The 24,891-nt window shown below is 47.9% G+C and overlaps 1 protein-coding gene across 3 annotated transcripts in view; it reads right to left on the bottom strand.

Annotated features, from left to right (window-relative positions):
- Nucleotides 1–1,039: 1,039 nt before the first annotated feature.
- The window catches only part of axin2 (axin 2 (conductin, axil)), a 38,815-nt gene continuing 14,963 nt past the window's right edge, over nucleotides 1,040–24,891 (bottom strand). For 2 of the 3 annotated variants that reach the window (XM_078529046.1, XM_078529048.1), the window contains exons 4-11: nucleotides 16,576–16,672; nucleotides 14,163–14,303; nucleotides 12,777–13,294; nucleotides 10,517–10,705; nucleotides 9,552–9,788; nucleotides 9,182–9,286; nucleotides 6,410–6,580; nucleotides 1,040–3,190 (exon numbers count right to left, since the gene is read on the bottom strand). In XM_078529046.1, the coding sequence (XP_078385172.1) occupies nucleotides 3,064–3,190; nucleotides 6,410–6,580; nucleotides 9,182–9,286; nucleotides 9,552–9,788; nucleotides 10,517–10,705; nucleotides 12,777–13,294; nucleotides 14,163–14,303; nucleotides 16,576–16,672 (1,585 nt within the window). In that variant the 3' untranslated portion in view covers nucleotides 1,040–3,063. The remainder of the gene's footprint in view (nucleotides 3,191–6,409; nucleotides 6,581–9,181; nucleotides 9,287–9,551; nucleotides 9,789–10,516; nucleotides 10,706–12,776; nucleotides 13,295–14,162; nucleotides 14,304–16,575; nucleotides 16,673–24,891) is intronic. The other variant, XM_078529049.1, reaches the window with a different exon arrangement.

The following is a 24,891-nucleotide window of genomic DNA, read 5'->3' as shown; positions in this document are numbered from 1 at the left end:
CAGGAGGAGTGAGGGACTATGGGCAGTGCTCGAGGTGGTTAGTGAGGTATGTTGCAGCAAGGTTCTGTGGGGATTTGTAAAGGATGAGACTGCGGTGAATGTGTGACCATGTTAGATATCCTATTCCCATCACTGGGGCTATTATTGGTAGATATTTTATTCCATAATGAAATAAATTGTAACTGTTGTCTGTCAAAAAATTATCTTGTTTTGATACAAAGGAACATTTTACTGAATCTGAAGATTGATCAGCTGAGTGGCAGGTTCCGAGTGTGTGAAATTGACCGGGAAGTGATGAGATTGTAGCTTTTCAACATCAAAAATTCATGCTGCAACTATGATCTTAAGTGCTGCTTGGTTTTGTCTATGCAACACTTCTCAGCACTTCAACAAAAAGACTGTCAGCACTCAGCCGAGTTTCACTTTCAACAACTTCCACGAATTTGCCCTTACCTCAAAATATAGAGTGCCACTCAAACCCTTGTCCAGACCATTGGAACCCGCATGCTCAATCTTTCCCATTCTCTCCTTCCAGGCCTCTAGCTCAGCTCCACCTCATATTAAACTACAAGCACCTGGCACTCGTACCCTACCCCACACTCCTTCCCCACCCCAAGCCCCACATCCTTGCGCACTCTCCCTCTCTCTTCCCACTCATGGTCCACCTCACCCCACTCTGCTACTCCACATTCTCCCCACCTTCTCCCTCCCTCCCCTCCTGTGCTCCAACCCTCTCCCTGACCCCCTTCGGCCTCTAGTGCTGTTGGGGTCTTTATGCTGTCCCATCTGAGCGCTGTTTCCTTGCTGTTCCATCCCTGCCTGCAGATCGTTAGCTGCCCTGGTCCTTCCTTTGAGCTCTCCTGAGCCTCACTATCTGTCTGTCTCTCTCTTCCTGCAGAACCCCCTCTGAAATCCACCTCTCCCATCAAGAGACAGGAGATTCAAAAATAATAAACTAAACAGGAGCCCCACGATCATCAGACACGGAGTAAAAACCAGGACTGTGGCCCTCAAAATAACAAAGAGTTCAGCAAATAAATTCATTTGAAAAATATAAAATTTTAATAAAGGCTACATCTCTTAATAATTACATAATTATGGTACGAAGGATTCTTAAATCAAACTCTTTTGTAATGCATAATTTACAGAAAGTAGAATAAAATGCCATAAAACATGGTTACAACACTCAAAAAAGCATAAAAATATCTTTATACATAAACCCTTATTAATAAAGGGAGAGGTGACCCTCAACACAGGGTGACACACAGTATTAATAATACCATGCAGGCACAGGTACTGTACTGGATAAACAAGAAACACTAGTAATAGTGTGTAAAACTCTCCACAATATTTACACAGGTATTGTACAAGTCACGTCCAGTAGTGCGGGCAAAAGTCAGAGTGATAGTTAAGAGTGTGTTGGGTGAGAAGAGTTGATACTGGGGTCAGGCCCCTTCTCAGAGTGACACTCGGACCTGGTTCCTCTCTGCATTAATTTAACACACACGTGTGTGAATTGTTTTCATGAGAACAGCACATGCAGTCATTTCTGCCCCGGTACTTTTTGCGTTTTTGGGGATGGGATTTGACTCTCCGCATCCTAAAAGTTTATCACTTTTGGAACTATTAACTTAAAAAAAAAATCTCTGCTACACGATGGTCTGACTCTGCAGGAGAATAATCTTTTACACAATAATCCTACAGCACTGAGAGAGAGGGGCCACTGGCAACACAAAGAAAACAGTCAACTCTGGAATTCTGAAATACAAATACAATGTTGTGGAAATGTACAGCTGGTTGTTCAGTGTCTGAAAGTGGAAGGTGTTGGACTCTCCAGCAGAGCAGCAGTGTGTAACAACCCCAGTTCTGGTAATGGATCATGTTCCCAAAGACTGGCTCCCGTCCCCCATTTTCAGCTCTCTGCACTTTGGAGATTGGGGGCTGAAGTTGCATCTATGATATTAGTCAGCAGCAATGCATGGCTGCAAAGTTCCATTGTTACTTCTTTCATACAGAGTTAAGCTGCTTATTCTAAATGGGTTTGGTTACTGATGTTGTAATTTCGAGCCATGAAGAAAATAAAAGAGAATCAACTCCAAGCCCGATGTCATGCGATTGGTTCACTATCAATTCTCTAGCCCACGGTTTGCTCTCTTCAAGCAGCCCTCTGCTGGGAGCAGAGTTTGAATCAGCACTGGAACTGGGCAGCTGTCACACTTACCCCTCCACTGGTGACACATCTTTGAGTTGGCCAACTCTACAATACGCTAATTCACATTATAATCCACATCTGTGTCACTTGAGTAACTTTTAAGTGTTGGGATATTGTCACAGAGTGGGTGCAGGAAGGGGAGGGGGTGGTGCGGGTGTTGAGGATGAAGGCGCAAGAAGATTTCTGTGGATTTTCCTGGATTTGAAGGCACTAGACAGCATGTAAATGTCAAATGGAAGATTGACACAGGCAAGGCTGGTTGTCATTTTTGCCAGACCATTAAGACTTGGTGATGGTTCCGGTACAAATACAAAGCAGCAAACGTTATATTAAGACATGGTCACTTGTTTCAGATAACATTCACAGCCAGCTTCACAATTTCATTTTAACTGCACCATAGAAGTGTTCCTCATTATTGTCATGAATGTTACGGGAAGATGGAGGGGCTGTCAGGGAGGAGGGGCTGTCAGGGAGGAGTGGCTGCCGGTACCAATGGAAAAGGCGGACACATCATCGCAGTAGTAGCATATCCACAACCCGAATACACAGATGCAAGTTCAATAAATATCAGGATGTGTCACTGAGCAGGGACTATACAGTCTCGGTTTATATATGGAGTCCCTCAGGAAGCCACAGTTATACCTGGATGTCTGTAAATAACCAATAGTGGTCATTCTTCTACAATATAGCCCAGTATATTTATTTAAACATTTTTATGATCTTTACATCTTATGTAAGGCAAACATCACCACAGCTTCTTCATGCCTGAATTCCATTACCTCACAGCTTATTTCAACCTTGTGGAATTGTTCATAATTTGATGGTTCTTAAAATGAGTCCTTGTTAATGAATCAATCGATTCGCTCCACTTTCCCCAAAATCTTCCCCTCATACATGGGCAGGGTGCTATCATCACTCTGAACCTCTTCAAAAACTGCCCCACAGTCAAATTCATTGCTGGCTCGCTTGAAGTAGTACCTGTGTGAAAACAGAGAGAGCAGTTAGAACAAACGAAGCAAAGATGGGAAGAGAGAGAGAAAGGGATGGAGAGAAAGGAAAGGAAGCTAGATGAGAGGGGAAGAGGAGAGGGAGGCGGAAGGCAAGGGAGAGACTGACAGACAACAGAGTTACAGCAACTAGTGCCTATCATTCAATCACTGATAAAACTAGATCACATGATCCCCAATAAAATAAATCAAGAAACAGGGGTCAATCCAGAAAGCAAATATATGGAATATTAAACCATATGCATTCTATACAATATGTCAATAAATATATCCTACTAAATATATATGTATTCCATATGAACATATGTATTCCATGTGAATATTTCTGCACATATACATAATATTCAGCGAGACAGGGTGTTTCCTGGGCTTATACAAGATCATATTTTCCTTTCTCTCCTGAAAAAGAACCAGAAGAGAGGGGAGGAAAAATATTTAACGCAGTGAGTTGTTACAATTTGGAAAGCACTGCCTGAAAGGATGGATATGGACTCAAAAGGGAATTGGATAAATATTTGAAAAAGAGAAAAAGATCTCAGGGCAAATGGGGATAAAATGGTGGTGGTGGTGGTGGGGTGGGGGAAGATGGGTGTAGGACTATTTGCTGATAACTGTCATGAGGTGAGCTTCCAAAAACATATCTATGCCTGTGCTAAAACCACCTATTTTATTGACTGATTCTACCCTTGCCTCAGCTCATCTGCTGCTGAAAATCTAATCTATCCCTTTGTTTAACTATTCCGATGCATTCCTGGCCAGCCTCCCACATTCTACCCTTCTGTAAACTGGAGATCATTTAACACTCTGCTGTCTGTGTCCTTTCTTGCACCAAGTCCCATTCAACCATCACCCCTGTGTTCATCGATCTACATTGGTTGTGCTAGAACCAGGAGCAAATTTTAAGATGTTGATCCTTGTTTTCAAATCCCTCCACGGCCTCATCCCTCTCTATCTCTGTAAGCCCCTACATCCCTACAACACTCCAAGATATCCGTACTCATTTAATTCTGCCCTCTTGAACATCACCGATTTTAATTACTCCACCATTGGTCATCACACTGATTGCTGAGAAGGTCCTAAACTCTGAAATTCTCTCCCTAAACTTCTCTGCCTCTCTACCTCATTCCTCCTTTAAGACATCCTCCAAGTCTACCTTTTTGACCATGCTTTTACTACCTGACCCAATAACACCTTATGTAAGCTCAGTGACAAATTTTGCTTTATAATGCTACTGTAAAACACCTTGGGATCCTAAAGGCGCTATATAAATACAAGTTGTTGCTGTAGTACTTTCAAAGAACCAACACTGGCATGATGGGCTGAATGACCTCCTTTTCTGGGTTATAAATTTCTGTGGGCCAGAGTTTCCCCTTTCAGCACAATTGGTAACTGGACACACATCCCACACGTTTTGTGAAGTGTTTTCTCCCCCATAAAGTTTCTGCATCAAGCTTATGAATTTACTCCCAAGTGTAAACTCTGTCATAAACTGGCACAATTGGCAGCATTTTACAATGGAATATAAACACAAAAATAGGTTTAATCACCAAAAATAAGTATCTTTAATTAGTGTCTGGTCCATCATCTGAGTAACCTAATTTTAAGTAATTAAAAAAAAAAAATCACTATACCAAAGGATTGACATTGGTATACAATGGGCAGTTTTAAGAAATTAACATTATATTACAAAAATCTGACAATATTTCTGTCAATGTCCTTGCACCCAAAAGATCCACCTTCACACTGAGCCTCTGAGGGTCTATTAATGAATGGGATCAGTGAAGCTCACATTGTGCTTAATGGGTGTCTGGCAGGTGTCCCCCACCTTAAAAAAGTGGTCCAATGTGGCGTTTTAAAAAAAAATCGACACAAAAGATTGTGGAAACTCGACTTGCGCTGCACGTGATTTGTATTTGAAAATTCCACAATATCCTACGCTTAATTTTGGACGGATTGCCCTGAAAGGATAAAACCCAGCAGAGAACAGCGGAAGCTGGAGGGGAGCGCGTGTGTTTATTTCCCTCTGGCAGCTTGATATTTGTGTGTAAAGATACTGAGATTACCCTTCCACTGTACCAACATCAGCCTCTGATAAGACTCTGTATTAATAAGTGTGATTTACATAAATCAGTGATATGGCATTGTACACATCTGTCGGAACAGAGGCAATGAAAAAGACCAAGGCAGATCTCATTAAATCAAAGAATTTGACAGCTGACCTGCTCGCCTCTCATCTCCCAAGCTCAAAAAAAATGAAAGAAATTGGCTTCAAAGACCTGCTTATTACACAGGCCTTAAAAATAGAAAAAAAACAAAATCAATGGCAGATGTTGCTGAGAGTGCCAAGCACATCATGGGTCATCTCCTTCACTCAGTCAGGCTGTTTCACTCAGTCACCTGCATCTTCATTCCCAGCCCAGACCAGTTTCAAAACAAAGATGGAAGAGAATCTCCAAGCGCAGAATATTGGCGCAAAGACTGTTCATTATAGAAATAGACAAGGACACATTGTGGAGAACTCCAAGGAGTTTAAAAAGTTATTGTTTCAACAACATATTGCATTTATATAGAGCCCTTAACATAGGAAAACCTCCCAAAAAGGAACTTACAGGAACAATAACGAAACAAAATTTGACACCAAGCACTGGTGAAAGATGTCAGTTTTAAGGAGCATCTTAAAGGAGGAGGAGTGAGTGATAAAGAGGCGGACAGGATTAGAGAGGGAATTCCAGGACTTAAGGCTGAAGGCATGGGTGCCAATGGTGGAGTGAAGGAAATTAGATATGTGCAAGATTTGAGAATTGGAGGAGTGCAGATATCTCAGAGGTTTGTGATGGAGGAAGCTGGAGAGATAGGGAGGGGAGAGGCCGTGGAAGGGTTTGAAAACACGGATGAGAATTTTAAATTTGAGGCAATGGCAGACCAAGAGCTCCCCTGAGGCCGTACACAATCAACTGACTAAAAGTACAGGCCAACACAACTCGGTAACTAATGCCTGAAGATTAGCCTTCTTCACACTGCAACACAGCTGGCCCATTCTTACAGCAGACTCCAACAGCCCTATTGAGAAGACCCGTGTACACTCAAAACACAACAGAATTTCCCCCCCGCCTCTCCCTCCTCAGTCACCCCTACCCCTCCATCCTGGGTTAACCCAGCTCCCAAACTCCAACAGGGGGTATTCCCATACCTGTAATTTCCTTTCTTGCTAAGCTGCTCCTTGAAGTGTGCCAGGGTCAGGCTGTGACCTTTCATCATCCTCCGGTACGGAATGTCTTCTCCACAGAAGAAGTAAGTCACGACCAGCTCACCAGACTGAGCCGCATGCACAGGTGCCGCTGGTTTCTTTGGCGCTTTGTGCCTATGGAGACAAAAATGAGAGAAAAAAATAAATCAGGTCACTTACATCAAAAACCAAGAGGAGGCGGCACAGATTGTGAAACGGGGAACTGAGTCCCACAGACAAGGAGGGGCCCAGGTCCCAGTCCCCTCTCCACAGGATTGGACCTGATTTGCAGCCAGGTCGGTCAGTGGGACGGGGGAGACTTTCAGGTTAGAGAGAGATGCAATTCAGGCAGGGGCACTGCTTCATGTCCCTGAGACCTACAGGTATGGGTATTGGGCGTGGAACAAAATCCTCCACTGTTCCACACCCACCCCCCTCTACCCACAACCCCTGGACCTGAACAGCCATCAGACAAAAATATGGGTTTCTAAATTCCTTTGAGAATAAGCAGGGTTTGATAGAAGACACACCGCTCGTGTCACACTGCACAGCAGCCAATCATGTGAGACAGGGCATCTCATCAGTGGTCAGTTCAGGTGTAGCTCTGCTTGTCGACCTGCTTAACTGGAGAATGGGAACAGGTGGAGGAGACTATTCATGGTCACTGTTGGTAGGAACACAGGCCTTGATGGCTGTTCAGGTCCAGGGGTTGTGGGTAGAGGGGGGTGGGTGTGGAACAGTGGAGGATTTTGTTCCACGCCCAATACCCATACCTGTAGGTCTCAGGGACATGAAGCAGTGTCCCTGCCTGCATTGCATCCCTCTCTAACCTGCCACATGGTGGCAGGGCATGGGTCACTCAGAGGCTGGACAGAGACAACCTAAAGAAAACATCAGATGAAACAATTTGCCAGCATCTCTTGGACTCTGGAAACATTTAACCTGCTGTTGCTGTATGTACACATCACAACTGAGTTAGAGTTAAAAGGGTGAAGATTCAAACTGCAGAAACACATGAACTCAGTGTTAATAAACAGTGAGAAGTGGGCAAAGGGGATGTGAACTCAATAAAAGTATGCTAATGTTTTGATGAAACCATGAGTCAGCTTGGGACTTGCTGTCAGATCCAGCTTTACCTTTCAATAGTGGTTTTGTTTTTCTGTGTGAGTTAAAATGCACACAAATCGATCACAGGGTCCTGGGGCATCAGCAAACCAGTATCTGAGCTTCTATCTCAGTCTGCTCACTGGGCTCTCTGACAGTCAGTGGCAAAGACACTGGTGGAGTTAAGGTCATCCAATGAAAAAGCTACAATCAGGTGGCTTACTGTGACTTCAAACAAACTGATTGTCACAGATGGAAAGAGAAGTAGAGAGAGAGGAAGGGCGTGTTTGAGGGAGTGAGGGAGAGATTGTTATTTCTTTTGTTCTTCCTATCTCAGGTTCCCCCCCTTTCCAATCAGCCTGATCCTATAATTATTCAGGACAAAATAACCTACTTGATTGAGACGCCCCATACACCATTTTAAAGATTCACTCCCTTCATCACTGACACACAGTGGCAGCAGCGTACACAAGATGCACTGCAGCAACTCACCAAGGCTACTTTGGCAACACCTTCCACACCCCTGACCCCTACCACCTAGAAGGATAAGGTCAGCAGATAGATGGGAACACCATCACCTGGAAGTTCCCCTCCAAGCCACTCATCATCCTGACTTGGGAATATCTCGCCGTTCCTTCAGTGTCGCTGGGTCAAGATCCTGGAACTCCCTTCCTAACAGCACTGTGGATGTACCTACACCACACAAACTGCCGTGGCTCAAGAAGGCAGCTCACCACCACCTTCTCAAGGTCAATTAGGGATGGACAACAAATGTTGGCCTCGGCGGCAACCCCCACATCCCATGAAAGAATTAATTTAAAAAAAAATTGAATCCTGCTCCTCACATTTGACTATCATTCTCTGAATGAAGGAAATTGAAACAAAGACTTAGAGTGAAACACAATCTTCCTGTATCAAAACATATATTCTTATGCATTGTAACTGCTTCTTTAAACATTTAAGCTCAATTGCTGTAGAGACTCCTCTTGTTCCCTCTTTGATCTGTATTGTTTTTATCTCAATGGGCACTGACTCCTGGATCTAAAATGTTTGCTGGAAATTAAAGGGGAAAATCCAGTGAAAGCACAAGTTTTCCTTCTGCTTAGCTGCCCTGCTTTATAATTTCATCATTACCACCAGTAATGTGTTAAACGTTCTTTGCTATTCCCTTCACCACAAGTCTGATTGGGAGCGAGAATTGGGATAGCACAACTGTCATGCCAATGAATAAAGCACTTGTCCACTAACACCAATAGTGACTCTCGCCTTGTGGTAGTTAGTCTCATTAAACACCACATTGACCTTCAGTAGCCATAGTTTGGAAGGTGAGTATCAACCGGGGCTCCTGCTCCTGATCCACTGCCTTTGACTGGAAACAGGACATCAGGTTAGACTCAGCTGCAATGCTCCTAGCTGTTAAACAGCAGCCCAGGATCAGCAATCAAATCCACGTTAACAAAGTTAATGAAGGGTGCACTGCACATAGGCAGAGCTAGACTCTGCCACAAGTCAGCATCTACCGGGGAGGAGAGGACGAAGGTAGTGGGAGGCAGGGTGGGAAGGATAAAAAAAATTCTCCTGAGCTCAGAATGCAGATCATCCCAAACTGGACAAGGTAGGGGGATTACTTACTCTTCCACAGGAGATGTGAGGAGACCAGTGCTGGACAGAGACAGGCTCACGCCCTGTGAAGGAGCTCCATGATTTCTGTCTCGTTGTAAACTTGATGTTGAGTATCTGAAAAATAATGGAAGACTATGTCAGTCAATGTGAGAGAGAGCATGCGAGGAGACAGATGGTGTGAGTGAGTACGGGTGGGAGAATGAGCCTGTGCACATGGGGACAGTTTGGTGAGAAAGAGAGCGAGAGAGTGACAGAATGTTCGGACAGTCGGTGAGTGAGAAAGAGAGAGACAGCGAGAGAAAAGAAAGAGGACAGTCAGTGAGGGGTCAAGAGATAAAACCCTTTGTAACATGGGAAGCAGCAGCAATGAATTCTGTACCTTTGCTTCTGTGTTTTGGAAACTTTCTTTTCCTCTTCCAGCCTCCGGCGGGCTTCTTCCAGTTGAGCGAGAGTGTTGGGTGGCGGGAGGGGGGGCATAGCTGGGTCCTGGATGAAGGGGTGGGAAGGCTGAGCATTTCCCCGCTGGTGGGTACTGCCAATGTGTTGCCGGCTGGTGCGCTCAACTGCACTGCCCCTCAGACAGTCTGTGACACCTCCTCTCTTCACACACTGGACGCTGGTGGGAGAGAATCGTTTGTTACCTTCCTGGTTCTTTGACCTGTGATCAATAACCAATAACCTCCCCCAGCTCCCCTCATTCTTCCTGCGTGTGGGCTCAAATCAGTGGGTCATTTGGGCTTTGGGAGGCATCGGGCTCCATCTCAATCCGATTCTCACGTTAGAATCAGTTTTCAAATGACAAAAACCCCATCTATTTAGTCTTAAAAATAAGCACTCTGAAGGTTTGAGGGTAAGTCATAGCTTTCACATGTGATAAGAGGGGGTAAAACACACTCACTCACTCTGGGGACATGGTTCCAAAACCTACCATGGAAGCTGGTGGAATTTAAATTCAATTAATAAATCTGGAATGAAAGCTGGTTTCAGGAATGGTAACTATGACAACCATCACCAGTTGTTGTAAAAAACCCCATCTGGTTCACTAATGTCCTTTAGGGAAGGAAATCTGCCACCCTCGCCTGGTCTGGCCTACATGTGACATCAGGTTCACAACAATGTGGTTAACTCTTAACTGCTCTCCCAGCAAGCGGCTCAGTTCAAGGGCAATTAGGAAAGGGCAACAAATGCTGGTCTTGTCAGTGACGTCCACAACCCATGACAGAATGAAAAAAAAATAAACGCACACCCCCCTCAGTTACACTATCAACACATCCCCACATTCACACACCTTTACCTGCACGCGCGGACACAGTAACTATCCCAGATAGCGGGCTCAATCTTTACCTGTGGGGCCTGTGTTTGCTGCTGGGCTGTCGTTCGCTCTCCAGCATCCACTGCCACACGTTCTGTGCCCGGTCTGTCTCCTCACCAGGGAGCTGGGGACTGGAGAGGGGCAGAGCTCCCTCACTGGATATTGGGCTGACACAGTCTGTCACCTGTGTGCTCCTCCTGGCCAGGGAACCACTCCTACCGCTGAGGGTCAAACAGAGGGAAAAGGTACATCAGTGGAAAGCTCCCAATTTCTGCTATTTCAAGGAGTGAGGACCATCTGTACCCCCACTTAGTATCTCATTAACTTTAATAGTGGCTTGCTAGGCCCACTGTTGAAAATGCTGGCACACAATCAGATACAGTTCCAGAGGACCCCACCAGCCCTGGAGCACCAAGGACAACTATAGTCTTATATAGTCTGAGCTGTGATCCATTGGCTCAGTGCAGGCCATAAATTGAACCCCAGGACTCACCAGGCCTCATTTCCCCATCCCCTCACCCCCACTTTGTCTCACCGCTGTTTAAAGTGACACTTCCTGTCAACCACCTACAGTGCGTTAAATAGTAAACTCAAATGCTACCCTTCCAATAACCCTACACTGCATTAAGGGATCTAACCAGGGTCCGCAGCTCTCCTTGTGCCAGGGGGAGATAGAAACACAGGAACAGGAGGAGGCCATCCCAGCCTGTTCTGCACCATTCATTTTGACCATGGCTGATATGTACCTTGACTCCACCCACCTAAGTTTTACTGCAGCTATTCAGTGTCCAGCGAGTGCTGTTGGGGTGCAGATGTTGTATGACGAGGCACCACAAGGGTCAGGAGTCCTGCCCCCCATCGTGGGCATTTAGCACCAGTGCTCATGTGCCAACAACATCCACCTGGTGAAGCCTCCAATGGCCACTGGTTGTTATGGAACAGCCTTATCTGTCAACAGAGATTAACCCAGTTAAGCAGGCAAATCATGAGCCTCTCACCAAGTGACCCATCATTCCCCACACAGGGGCCATTGTGTGGAGGTGAGTCACTGGAGCATCACCATCAGCACTCCCACTGCCTCCACATACCAGGTATAGTCTGGGCTGGGGAATGGAGCCTATTGGGGCAAAGACATAGAAAAACGAGTGTACCCAGAATGTTAATCCGTTAATGCCACAGTAGATATAATAACCGCAAACAGGAAATTGAAAGCAATGATGCAACACAGAAATTATGTAATAGCGTCGCCCCGGGGAGCGTCACAGCCCCAGCCACGGAGCTCCGCCCCGGGGAGCCCCACAGCCCAGCCACGGAGCTCCGCCCAGAGCCCAGCCACGGAGCTCCGCCCCGGAGAGCGCCACAGCCCCAGCCACGGAGCTCCACCCCGGAGAGCCCCACAGCCCAGCCACGGAGCTCCGCCCCGGAGAGCGCCACAGCCCCAGCCACGGAGCTCCACCCCGGAGAGCCCCACAGCCCAGCCACGGAGCTCCGCCCCGGGGAGCCCCACAGCCCAGCCACGGAGCTCCGCCCAGAGCCCAGCCACGGAGCTCCGCCCCGGAGAGCGCCACAGCCCCAGTCACGGAGCTCCGCCCCGGAGAGCGCCACAGCCCCAGTCACGGAGCTCCGCCCCGGAGAGCGCCACAGCCCCAGTCACGGAGCTCCACCCCGGGGAGCGCCACAGCCCCAGTCACGGAGCTCCACCCCGGGGAGCGCCACAGCCCCAGTCACGGAGCTCCGGGTCAGTGTCACCTCCAAGTAGCTGTCAGGAGAACAGCAAAGATAGGATTGGCCACAGTTACAAATCTGTGTGGGCCACAGAGAAGATACCAAATGTGGAGTCATCGAAAGTGATCGCTGTCACTTCATGCTTGGTTTGACACATTAAGTAATGCCATTACAGAATATATTCAATGCTTAGACTCCTCGATGCTTGATTGAGGCATTGCTGGGTTCCTGAATTTGAGAAACCAGCATCCCAGGTTTCAGCTCTGTCTCTGCTGGATCTGACAACCAGGCTCTGCTATAATTGGCTTCAGTGTTTCTGACTCAGCGGAGGGAAGGAATGAAAATGCCAGGGCTCCCGAGTACCATCCTGATGGCCAGTGGTGCTCATGTCCAGGAACCGAGGGTGGACAGGCGGAGGGTGAGCCATAGTAAAGCAGGCCACTGACTCACTAACCTAGCTTCCAAGCATGCGGAGTTAGGGTAGCAGAGGGAGTTGCTCCCCCTCGAGGGAAAGGAGGTGGTGATGGGAGCTTGATAAAACTTTAAAGGAAAAGGACGGGATCTTACCCAAAGGCAAACTGTTCCACTTGGAGTCCCGGCATTTCAACCTTTGAGTGACTTCGACACTTGGCGTAGGAACAATAGTCCAGGCTGCTCAGACAGAGGCTGCTCGGACAGAGGCACTGCACTCTTTGAGCAGCCTCAGCTTCGATCTGTTCCTTTGTCTTGGGGACAGTGTGATGGTGGATGTAATGGTGGTGGATGTACTTGCTGCCCTGTTTGGAGACATACCCTTTGCTGGAAGTCCCTGGGGGTGTTGCCTGGGGCCCCAGGGCCGGTTGAAACTTTGTCCCCCGGAGACAGTCTGGTGTCTGGGATGGGGGGGAATATCTCCCCACCCCAGGCGATTGGCAGCCCGGCGTTTTCAGCACGCGTGACAGGTGGTCGTCCAGGATGGTCTGTGGGTCATCGTCACAACCTCCAGAGGGCAGGAGGGTCAGTGGGTGCAGCTGGTGCTGGGGGGGTGCAGGTTCCATCTCCGTCTGTGTTTTTACTGTGGGGAGTTCACCATCTTCACCTTCATCCTGCAGTCATACAGAAATGGGGCTTTTAATATTCACTGACATACAAAACAACTGTGACACCACATCACCCCCCAACCTGACTAACCTCCACCTTCTACAGCTGCCCTCCTACACCCAGTCTTGTTCATCATTCCCGTCTGTCCAGGAACTCCCTGCCCCCAAACTACTCATTCACACATCCCTCTAGTGCCTCCTTTCACCCAACCTCTGCAACTTTTCTCCATGGCTGTAACCTCTTCCTCCCTCCAACCAGTTTTCACCCGTGACCAATTCCAAGGGTATAACCAAAAAAGAGGCTTATTTTAATTTTGGATGGGAATCCTCTGGGATCGGCCGGTTTTATATCCCATTCTGACCTCATGGCAGACTGAAATGGGGTGTTGTTGTAAACCCAGTGTTGCTCCCAGTTCCACCGGCTCTGTCTGAAAGGCGGGGGGTGGGATAGGTTAAAATTACACCCCCTTCCCCCGCACAGTGCCAGATAAACACCGACAGACATCGCCCTAGCCCCACAGGAGGGGCAGATGCTGGAGGTGACCCTGTGAGGGTCTCATCATGACGCAGGCAACTTTATTTCCTCCATCAAACTGTCCTCATTTCCAATCAGCATTTTAAAAGGGATCGCAAGGTAACACTGCCCGATTGGAACTGACCGGAGAGAAATCTAACAAAAATCAGGGGTTGCACAGATGTTTCATGCAGTACGATGATCCTAATTGTATTTAAAAACCCAATTCACTTCTACCACGCTTTTACTTTCTTTCTTGGGGGGATTGCAAGTTTCAAGAGATTAAAATTAAAATGACTTTTCCCCTCTCCAGCCCTACCCATAAGCTCTAGCAGTCCCTCGGTGAGTTCACTCTCCTACCTCTTTGATTTGCTGCAGCCTCTCCTCCAAGCTGTCCATGGTGTCTCGCTCCCGCTTCAGCTTCTCCAGTCGGGAGATGAGCTGAGTGGCAAAGGCTGTTGGGTCCACAGGTGTCATCTCCTTCGGAAGACGGTGAGTTCTCTACACGGAACAAGAGCACAACAGATAGACAACATTTAACCGTCTGTCCATCAGCCTGCACATTTTGGGGAAAGGTGGGAGGGGGGAGGGTGCGAGAGAGAGAGCACACAGAGGAAAGAGAGATAAAGAGTGAGAGAGCAAGAGAAAGAAATAGCAAGAGAGAAAAAAAAAGTGAGAAGAGAGCGGAAGACAGGGAGAGAAAAGAAGTGAGATTGCCAGCGAGAGAGAAAAAAAAGAGAGAGGCAATGCTTTTGTTCTTTTTCTTTTAATGCGCTTGTGTGTTTGGGTAAAGCCAGTTTCTCTGCTCATTGCGATGAGCTGGGGATTTTATGAGCTTCTTACAGTGGCCTCATGGAGTGACATCCTTCCCAGCAGCGCTGGCCTAGGGCAAGAGCAGTTGGTTGTCCTGCTCATTCCCTCTGTAGTACAACCAGCTCATCAGTAGCTTCACAGAGTCTCGAGCTTCTTCAAAGAGTGTTGTCTGACATCAAAAAAACATGAAGGTGGGAGGGAAGAATCTTTAACTGAAGTGGGTTATAAACAGAAAATGAAAATTAAAAAAAAAAGATGGAGGGAAGATGGAGTCAAACGGGTGCAGATCAGAGAAAATGTGGTAATTTATTTCCTGACTGCACGCTGGGTAGCTTTGAGGATCTGTTGGCTCACTGCTCCTGTGTTCTTTTTCACTCTCTCACTCTCCACTTCTGTCTTCTTTGTACAGTGTGAAGAGTATCAGCTGCAGGGTACTTGTGCTACACTGCTGGGCTTGGCTGCCTAAAGCTGCAGCTATCAAGGGAGAAGGGAGGCTATTGCAAATCAGGAGCAGAGAATCACAAGGCGAGGCAAAGCGAGGCATGGTTTGTACCAGCCTCAGCAAATGAGAGAGAGAGAGAAAGAGAGAGAGAGAGAGAGACACACACACAGAGACTGACTATCCCTTCTGCCTGTCGATCTCTCTCTCTCTCTCTCTCTCTCCCCCCCGTCTCCCCCAGCACCTACTGAAGGCTCTCATCTTTTTAAGCTGGGCACCGTACCCACCCAATGAAGCAAAAAAAAGCCTTTTCTAAGGCAACCACACAGCAGCAGCAATGATGCGAGGGGCAGAGAAAGGAGTAGCTCTGTTGGAAGTTGTCACTTTGCACACTAGCTGTCTTCTATTCAGCTCCTGATCAAAGCACAGCCTGGCAGAGAATGTCGATTGGGGAGCCCCAGGACAAAATAATCTCATTTACAAGCCCGGGCAATAGAACATACGGTGTTTCCAATTTTTGTTTTTTTTTAAAGGGGGAAAAAAACAACATTTTGAAGACAACAGTTTGTGAGACCTTTGAAAAAGAATTTTTTGCCACTGAACTTTTTCTCTTGGTTAGGGAGGTTTGAATGCTCCAGGACGGAGCAGGGGGCACTAGCAAGGAAACTATCAAAGGCCTGACAATATACAATGGCAATCTGAACACACAGACCCAGTGAATATAGTATCAGCTGACAAAGTCACACAATATTCTTGGGCACATGGAAGACACTTTTTAAATAAACATCTAAAGCATATTTAGAGGAACCAGGTCCTCCTCAAACCCACTGGGGAGCATCTCCCTGAGGTTCAGTGTCAATGGACACTAACGCTGCCTGGGGTTCAGTGCTTGGGGGGGTAGGGGGGGAAATGGGTGCTGACTCTCCCCACGTTCAGGACAAGGGGGGGCACCGACTCTCCCCAGGGTTCAGTACCAGGGGGCACCGACTCTCTCTGGGGTTCAGTACCAGGGGGGCACCGACTCTCCTCGGGGTTCAGAGCATTGATTTCATGTTAAATTCTGTTTGGTTTGGTTCCCAGTGTCACTCTCAAGCAGTGAGCAATGCACAAACACACACAGGTACATCCGTGGGCATCTCCCAGAGCAGATCAGAGGACTTCCCCAGGGGGAAATTAAATCCAGGTTATATAATCTGAACCAGATCTGAGCAATGAATCTGCGCTGTGAACGGGTCATATTTCTATGTTGCAGAAACCTGGTTCTGGTGGAATCTGTCCTAAATGACATTAATACACACACAGCCCAAATACTGCATTGCACACAACAACTTGTACTTCTATAGCGCCTTCAACATAGTGAAATATCTCAGACGCCTCAAAGGAACATAAAGCAAACAAAACGTTGATGGTGAGCCACACGAGGAGACGACAGGGTCGGCGATAAAGCTCGGTTAAAGGGGGAGGTCTTAAGGAGCGAGCGCTATAGAGAAAACTGGGCGCAGAGAGGCACTGGACACTTACAGGAAAGTGAGGTAGTGAGACTTGGCCATTAGCCCTGACACTGCGATGCATTTCCCGCTGTTGCTGTTTCTTATGCCGGTATGGAGGGATCCCATCTCTGCAAATCAAAGCATCAAAGAGAATGTTAGAGGAGTCCAACAGGATTGACATTGAAGTTTTACATGTCACGCTAGGTGAGTAAGGCAACAGGCTTTCTGGCAGATTTCCCCCAATCTCCTGTATAAACCCCGGCTGTGCCTACTCACCCACCCACCCCCACAGCCGTGGACACTCCCTCTCCCCACCCCGAGCCATGCATGTTGCCCCTGCCACTCCCCCATGCACACCCCATGCAAATTCCACCACCCACCTAGCCATGGACACTCCGCTACTACCCCTCACCCTCACCATGCACACTCACCCACCCCCATCACCGCCCCCTCAACTCTGCACACTCACCCACCCCACCCTGCACATTCACCCACCCCACCTCCCCACCCTGCACATTCACCCACCCCCATCACCCCCCACAACCCTGCACATTCACCCTCCCCCACCCCCATCACCACCCCCCCAACCCTGCACACTCACCCGCCCCCATCACCCCACCCCCCCACCCCCATCACCCCCCCCTCAACTCTGCACACTCACCCACCCCCATCGCCCCCCCCTCAACTCTGCACACTCACCCACCCCATCACCCCCCACCAACCCTGCACATTCATCCTCCCCCACCCCCATCACCACCCCCCCCAACCCTGCACACTCACCCGCCCCCATCACCCCACCCCCCCATTCCCATCACCACCCCCCCCAACCCTGCACACTCACCCACCCCCATCACCCCACCCCCATCACCACCCTCCCCCAACCCTGCACACTCACCCGCCCCCATCACCCCACCCCCATCACCACCCCCCCCACCAACCCTGCACACTCACCCGCCCCCATCACCCCACCCCCACCCCACACCCCACACCCGGTCGTGCACACTTGCCCCCCACCCCCCCCAGCTGTGCACACGGGTCCCCGCTCCTAGCCATACACTCTCCCCCACCTCCCAGCTCCGTAAACCACCCCACTTCCTCTGTGCGCTCTCCTCTCCTCTCACTGCCTTTGTTAATCTGCTCCTCCCTCTGCACCGATGTGCTTATCAATTTCAGGTTAGTTTCAGGTGCTGCTATCACATTGAAACCTGTACCTCAGTCACAATTCAAGACAGGAAAGGGGCAGCTCCTATACCCGCCTAAAACAGCACCATAAATATTCCAATTCTAAAGAGGGGTGGGGTGTTTTATTGTGGGATGTTCTCTCACTCCCCCATGTCGTTGCTGGCCTCCCTTTCCCATGCTTTACAACTGCTGACTGGCTGACCCTGGGGTGCGGGTTTTGCTTTTGAACTATGAACCCTTCTATTTGTTGGCCAGTTACAAGCAGTTGCATGAACCCCCTGCCCAACGGCAGCTCACTAGCCACATCCAAGAGGTTCCTGTTACAATGCCAGTGAACTGGATGGCCACTAGAGGTCAGGTGAGGGCAGTGTGGGTCAATGGGTAGCATCCTTGCCTGAAGCAGTAGATTAGGGTTCAAGTCCCACACCAGGAGCCTGAGCACAATAATCCAGTTTGACACTCCCGGTGCAGGACTGAGAGTGCGCCAAAGAGTTGGAGGTGCTGCCTTTTGGACAAGTAATAAAATCTCAGGTGGACGTAAAAGATCCCACTGCATTATTTGGGAGCACTAGAGAAATTCTTCCTGGTATCTTGACCACTATTTATTCCTTAAAAAGCATCACAAAAACAGGCGATCAAGTAATCTACCTCATTGCTGTTTGTGGGAGCTTCCTGTGTAAAAGATTAGCTGCCACATTCTTACATTACAACAGTATGCTTTAAAGTACTTAATTAGTTGTGCCTTGATTCCCACAATAAGGCCCACCTTTTAATTTACTTAGCACCTTTAAAATAATAAAAGGCTTTTCACAGAAGGGTTAAGGAACAAAATCTGACTCCAAGTCATATAAGGAGATATTAGGTCAGGTGATCAAAAGTTTGGTCGAAGAGATGGGACTAAGCAGCATCTTCAAGGATGAAAGAGAGGCCGAGAAATTTAGGGAGGGGGTTCGAAGGGGCTTGGCAGCTGAAGACACGGACAACAATGATGGAGCAATTAAAATTGTCCTCCCAAGAGGTGCAGAGATCTAGTCGAGTTGTGGGGATGTAAAGGGCTACAGGTATTGGGGGGGATGAGGCCACGGAGGGATTTGTAAACAAACATGAGAATTTTAAAATCAAGACATTGCAAGTCCAGGAACCAAAGTGGGTCAGTGGAAGGGAAGATGGGTGAGTGGAACTTGGTGTTAGTTAGGAGATGGGCAACAGAGTTTGAATGACCTCAAGTTTATGGTGGGTGGAAAGTGGGAGGCTGGCCAAGGGTGTGTGTGAAATAATCAAGTATAGAGATAACAAAGGCATTTATGAAAGCTTCAGGAGTAGATGAGCTGAGACAAGGATGGAGTTGGGCAATGTTCTGGAGGTGAAAATACACAGTTTTAGTGACGGCATGGACGTGTGGTAGGAGGTTCACCTCAGGGTCAAAAACGGTACCAATGCTGTGAACAGTCTGGATCAGCCTCAGACAGTTGCCAGGGAGAGGGATGGAGTGGGAAGTTAGGGAATGGAGTTTGTGACAGGGACCAAAACAATGGGCAGAATTTTGCCCTTGGCGTTCGGGATCGGTGAGGGCGGGGCAGTCGGGAAGCCGACTGCTACCTGCGATCGGCAGTGCTCTGCGAATTTATGCAGGGGGGCCAATTAAGGCTCGCCCAGCGTGAAACGTGAGCGGCAGCACTGAGCACTGTCTGTGCGGGCGGGGGGGTGAGGGGGGAGTGTGGGTGAGCCTGCCTAGCACAAAATTCGCGCGTACACGTGAAAGAGCATTGAATAAGCTCCCTGAGGCAGCTCCGTGCACGTCAGGGAGATGAAAAATATAAATCAAAAAAATTATTAAAGAACTGAAAAATGTAATGAAACATGTCCCCTCATGTGACTCTATCACATGAGCAGGGACATGTTTTTAATTAAAAATTAAAGCTTTCATTTCATTTCTATTTGATTTTGGAAATTTCATCCCGCCCGTGGATGAGGCTTCCAAAAAAATGCAAAGGCCGCTCAGCCTTTTCGCCTGCCCATCAACCCATTAGGTTGAACGGACAGTGAAAAATTAAGCACAATTGATTATTTAATGGCCTTAACAAGTCTTTTAATTGTCGGCGGGTGTGCTGCCGGCTCTGGTGCATGCCCACCGACTGAACTATCGCGCGACTGTGCGTTGACATCGGCGCACTCAGCCGACGTCATCACGCGTCATTTAAAAATTCTGGCCAATGGCTTCTGTCTTTCCAATATTTAACTGGAGTAAATTTCTGCTCATCCAATACTGGATGTCTGATAAGTAACCTGACAATTTAGTGACAGCAGAGGGGCTGAGAGAGATGGTGCTGAGATAGACCTGTGTTGGGGTACATGCGGATACTGACGCCTTGTTTTTGGATGATGTCACCAAGGGGCGACATGTAGATGAGGAAAAGGAATGGTCCAAGGATAGATCCTTGAGGTAATGGTGGTTGGGGTGCCAGAGGTAATGGCGCAGGTGCAGGAGCAGGAACAGAAGCCATTGTAACCGATTCTCTGGCTATGATTAGGTAAGAACGAGATCAAGATAAGCCGTGCCCACTTTCCTCTCAAACAACGGGCTGATGAGGATAACTGTGGCACCAGCAGGATATTGAACACTAAAAAATTCAGTGGGAAGCAAATTTAATTTCAGCCTGCCCCCCACCCCCACTTATGCCAAGGATCCTGTGCCAACTACCTGCCAGACTACAATTACCACCTCAATATCTTTGAGTCCAAGTGAGATTCAGAAAAGTGGGGCGTGTGAAATGCTCACAATTGATGGACTTCACACAGCATACACGCTCAGGCTACACAATGGCTCACAATCAGAATATTTCTGGCAGACCGGGTTTACCCACAAATTCAAACAAACTGTTAAAATGAATGTTTCTGGAAAGTGTCTGGTAAGTAGCACAATGCGCCCCCTGATCATTCAAACTGGGGTCGTGTCCAGAGGGAGAATATTACCATCTGTACCTCACCAAAGTGTAGTAACAGTTGTATTCTATATCTACAGGGGTGCTGATGATGATGATGTGCGCATGAATAATTGAAACGGTAGCATTAAAAAAAAACACCACAAAACACATTGGTTAAAGATTTCCCTTCCTTATAGCAAAGTAAGCGTGCACCACCTAGTGAATCTGGATATAGTCACAATAATCTCAGGCTTTTCGGGCCTACTATTCTCCCAGCCCTTAACAATGCTCCCGAGGCTTGCCTTTTTGGAGCGGTATTTGAAATAACCTTTAAATGGAACCCTGATCCGTTTCTGGCAGGGTATCGATTGGGCAAGAACCAATCAACTGCAATTTTTTTAAAAAAAGGCCCAATTATCTAACCGTTTAAGGCCCAGATGTGCATGACCTGAGTGTGTGATGCAGCTCCTCCGCAGCTTTGAAAGGCTCAAACTCATGCGCATATGCGCCTGCAGTCTTTAGTTGGCAGCAGTTTTGAAGCAAGCCTCTGATCTTGCCAACATCAAAAGCTTGGTTTGTAAGATAAGGTAATGTTTGAAGTTTGCACAGTGAGCCTGCCCCCCCCCTGCGTCAAAACGAAATCCATAAATAAGATATAAGCCAGCGAGGAGAGGGAAAAAAATCAGCTCTCTCGCCTTTCCCTGATTATTGAGAAAACGGGAAATCTACATCACACCTTGTTTAAAACAGGAAAGTAAACTCTGATCTGAGAGATTGTCTCTGCTTCTCAATTTATCCCTGTGTTTAAAGTGCCTCTACTCGTTAATTAGGGCTTGTTTTGCCTTCTGTTAATCCGCACACCCCCAGCATAGAACCAAAGTCTGATGGTGATGGCCTGTTTGTGGAAATCACTCATTTCTCGCCGTTCATCCTGTGCTGTTAAAACAATAGGCTTTTTTTAAAAAAAAAAATATGAAGCCGCATTTTTATTTTTCTGTTTCCAGCTCTCGCCCACTCCAAACAGATTGTAGCACAGCAGGTGTCATGAGTGTAGTAGTGTGAAGTTTGCAAATCTGTGTTTCTGCAGGGAATGGGGGAGGAGTGGTAAACTCCAGGTTTAATTAGTTCAATGACAAAACAGCTTTGCAGATCACCGCAGCCAGACTCTCATTTAGAAAGAGCACAGGGATCCTTATCCTCCAGTCTTACCACCCTCCAAGGTAACTGCACTCTTTCTAATTCTGGCCTTCTGAGCATCCCTGATTTTATTTACACCATCACTGGTGGCTGTGCCTTCAGCTGCCTGGGTCCCAAGCTCTGGAATTCCCTCCCTACCTCGTTTCCCTCCTTTAAGACACTCCTTAAAACCTACTTCTTTGAACAAGCTTTTGGTTATCTGAGCTAAAATCTTTAGATGTGGTTCGTTGTCATGATTACTCTTATAATGCTCTCGTGAAATGCCCTGGGATATTTTATTACATTAATGGCACTCTACTACAACAACAACTTATAATGGAAATACAGGGAAAATCATGCATTTCATTGTTGCCTTATCACATCTCCCAGAAACAACTCAAAGCATTTTTCATACAATGGATTACTTTGTCTACAGAACAACAGCGATGGGGAGTTCAAATTAGGCGGCGTGCACAGCAGGATCCCAGAAAAAAAAGCAACACCATTAAAGAAAAGTTCATTCCTTTAAGCCAACTCTGGGGTCTCCTTTTAACAGCCTGCCAGAATCACTAAGTTTAGTCAAGCAGGGCCTCAGTTTAATGAATCATTCAGAGACTGCACCTCTGACAGGGAAGCATTACCTCAGTGCTGCACTGGAGCGTCAGCCTCCATGATAATGTCTGGGTCTTGCAGTGCAGAGGGTGATAAGGGCTTCAGTGAAACCTTCTGTTCACCTTGTGGAAAAGTGAGTTGTTTATTAGGTCTGTCCAGCAAACAAAGAGTTAAGCATAACTGCCTTTTAACAGGTGGAGGGGGGCAATGGGCAGAATGACAGGGGTGGGGGGCGGTGTTTGGGAAAGGCAGATTGCCCAGCATTTAAGGAAAGCTATTTAGCACACCAAGCCCTGACTGCTTTCACACTGCACTGCAGCTCCTAGAACTGAGTGTGGTAAAGACTATGTGCAGGTCGAGGGGCTGACAGCCTTTCTGAATCAACATTAAACGCTGTCGGAATGAAGCGCTTTCGAAAAAAAAAGGCCAAGGTGAAATCCGATTTTGCAACTGACTGTTCCCCATTGAAAAATAAACCATCAGGGAAGAGCGGCCATGTGTCAATGAAAAAAACTTTGTTGCTCCCTTTCCCGTCCTCATCCAGGAATAAATCCCGTTCGGTTTAATCAACCAAGCTCCTCTCAGCTCCTCTCTATTGTGAGATCAGGAACCAGATCGGCTCCTTTCAAACGCTGCTTTACAGCGATCTCTCTTTCACTCCAGCAAGTGATTTTCAAAGCAGCCTGCAGCCCTCTTATTCCCACCCCCCCTTCCACCCCCACCCCTCTCTCTCAAGCTCCCTTAGACTAACAATAGACTGAAAGCGATTCAGCTAAGCCTTTCATCCGCAATACACTTATTTCTCAGCTATACAGATCCACCATTGGCTCGGTCGCAAAGGCTTCTAATCCCAGCCATTTCCCAATCTCAGCTCACCCATCCACAGACCAGAAATGACTAACGCTCAGAAATGTCCTGTTGACACTAAACTGGAGCCAGATCCTAAAAAAAAAATAAAATTCCATCCATTGCAGAGTGCCTTTTGTTTGGTGTCACCTCATCTCCTCCAGTGTATATGTATACGTTGTGGTGATTATATGGGTCTGTGTGTGCGTGCGTGGGTGCAAGTGAGCCTGTGTGGATGTGTGTGTGTATATCTGCGTGGATGTTGATGAGTGTACATCTGTGTAAATGGGTTGTGCATAACTTTTACTTCACCCCCAAAAACTGTATTTTTTTTTAAAAGAAGATGATTTGCTTGGCCTTGGGCCTTGTTTGGTTCCTGGAACCTACTAAATATTTCACATTATTTAAAAAACACACAGACATGGACACACTCAACGTTTAGGAAACTCTTCTCTAAATTAGAGAGTGCCACACTAAGCCCCTACATTCCAGAGCCCGTCCCTCCTGGGGAAGATCTCACTTCCATTCTATTGCTGAGGAATGTCAGCAGAGAGAGTTGTTTGACGGCAGATGCTGCTTAAGGAGTGAACGAAGTGTCATTCTTAACCAGTAGGATACAAGCGAAACCTATCACCCACATCAAACAAGAACTGTCTCTGGATTATATCTTGCTGCTCAATATTTTCACTCCCAGATATTCGCCTTGGCAATCCCAGCAACAACCTCGCTCTTTCACCACTTAAGTCACAAGTTTCATTTTTACTCTAACACCCCTCCATTCTGTTCTGCTGTCAGCACCTCGCTGCTGGCCCTGCTCCCCCTCACAGTCCAGCTGGGTCAGCCCCAACACCAGGTGCTGACAAGCTATTCAACCTTATTAGGCATCATACCAACTATCAATTCAAATCCACAGGCTCACACCTTTGCTCCTGATTTATTCCACTTGCCTAGATCAGGGCTTTTTATAACCTCCCCACCCCTGCCACTGCACCCCCCACCACCAGCCGACACATTCACCCCCCCCCCCACCACCCCCCACCTGCTAGCCAACAGATTCCTTCGCCTGACACGTTCTCCTCCCCCCCCAACCGCCTGACACGTTCTCCTCCCCCCCCCACCGCCTGACACGTTCTCCTCACCCCCCCAACCGCCTGACACGTTCTCCTCCCCCCCCCAACCGCCTGACACGTTCTCCTCCCCCCCCAACCGCCTGACACGTTCTCCTCCCCCCCCCACCGCCTGACACGTTCTCCTCACCCCCCCAACCGCCTGACACGTTCTCCTCGCCCCCCCACCGCCTGACACGTTCTCCTCCCCCCCCCAACCGCCTGACACGTTCTCCTCCCCCCCCAACCGCCTGACACGTTCTCCTCCCCCCCCCAACCGCCTGACACGTTCTCCTCCCCCCCCCAACCGCCTGACACGTTCTCCTCCCCCCCCAACCGCCTGACACGTTCTCCTCCCCCCCCCAACCGCCTGACACGTTCTCCTCCCCCCCCCAACCGCCTGACATGTTCTCCTCCCCCCCCAACCGCCTGACACGTTCTCCTCCCCCTCCCCAACCGCCTGACACGTTCTCCTCAACCCCCCCAACCGCCTGACACGTT

Source organism: Cetorhinus maximus, chromosome 24 (genome assembly GCF_964194155.1).
Source record: "Cetorhinus maximus chromosome 24, sCetMax3.hap1.1, whole genome shotgun sequence".
In the NCBI taxonomy this organism is placed as follows: domain Eukaryota; kingdom Metazoa; phylum Chordata; class Chondrichthyes; order Lamniformes; family Cetorhinidae; genus Cetorhinus; species Cetorhinus maximus.
The sequence above is the reverse complement of the archived record's forward strand: the minus strand, read 5'-3'. Positions and strand labels throughout refer to the sequence as shown.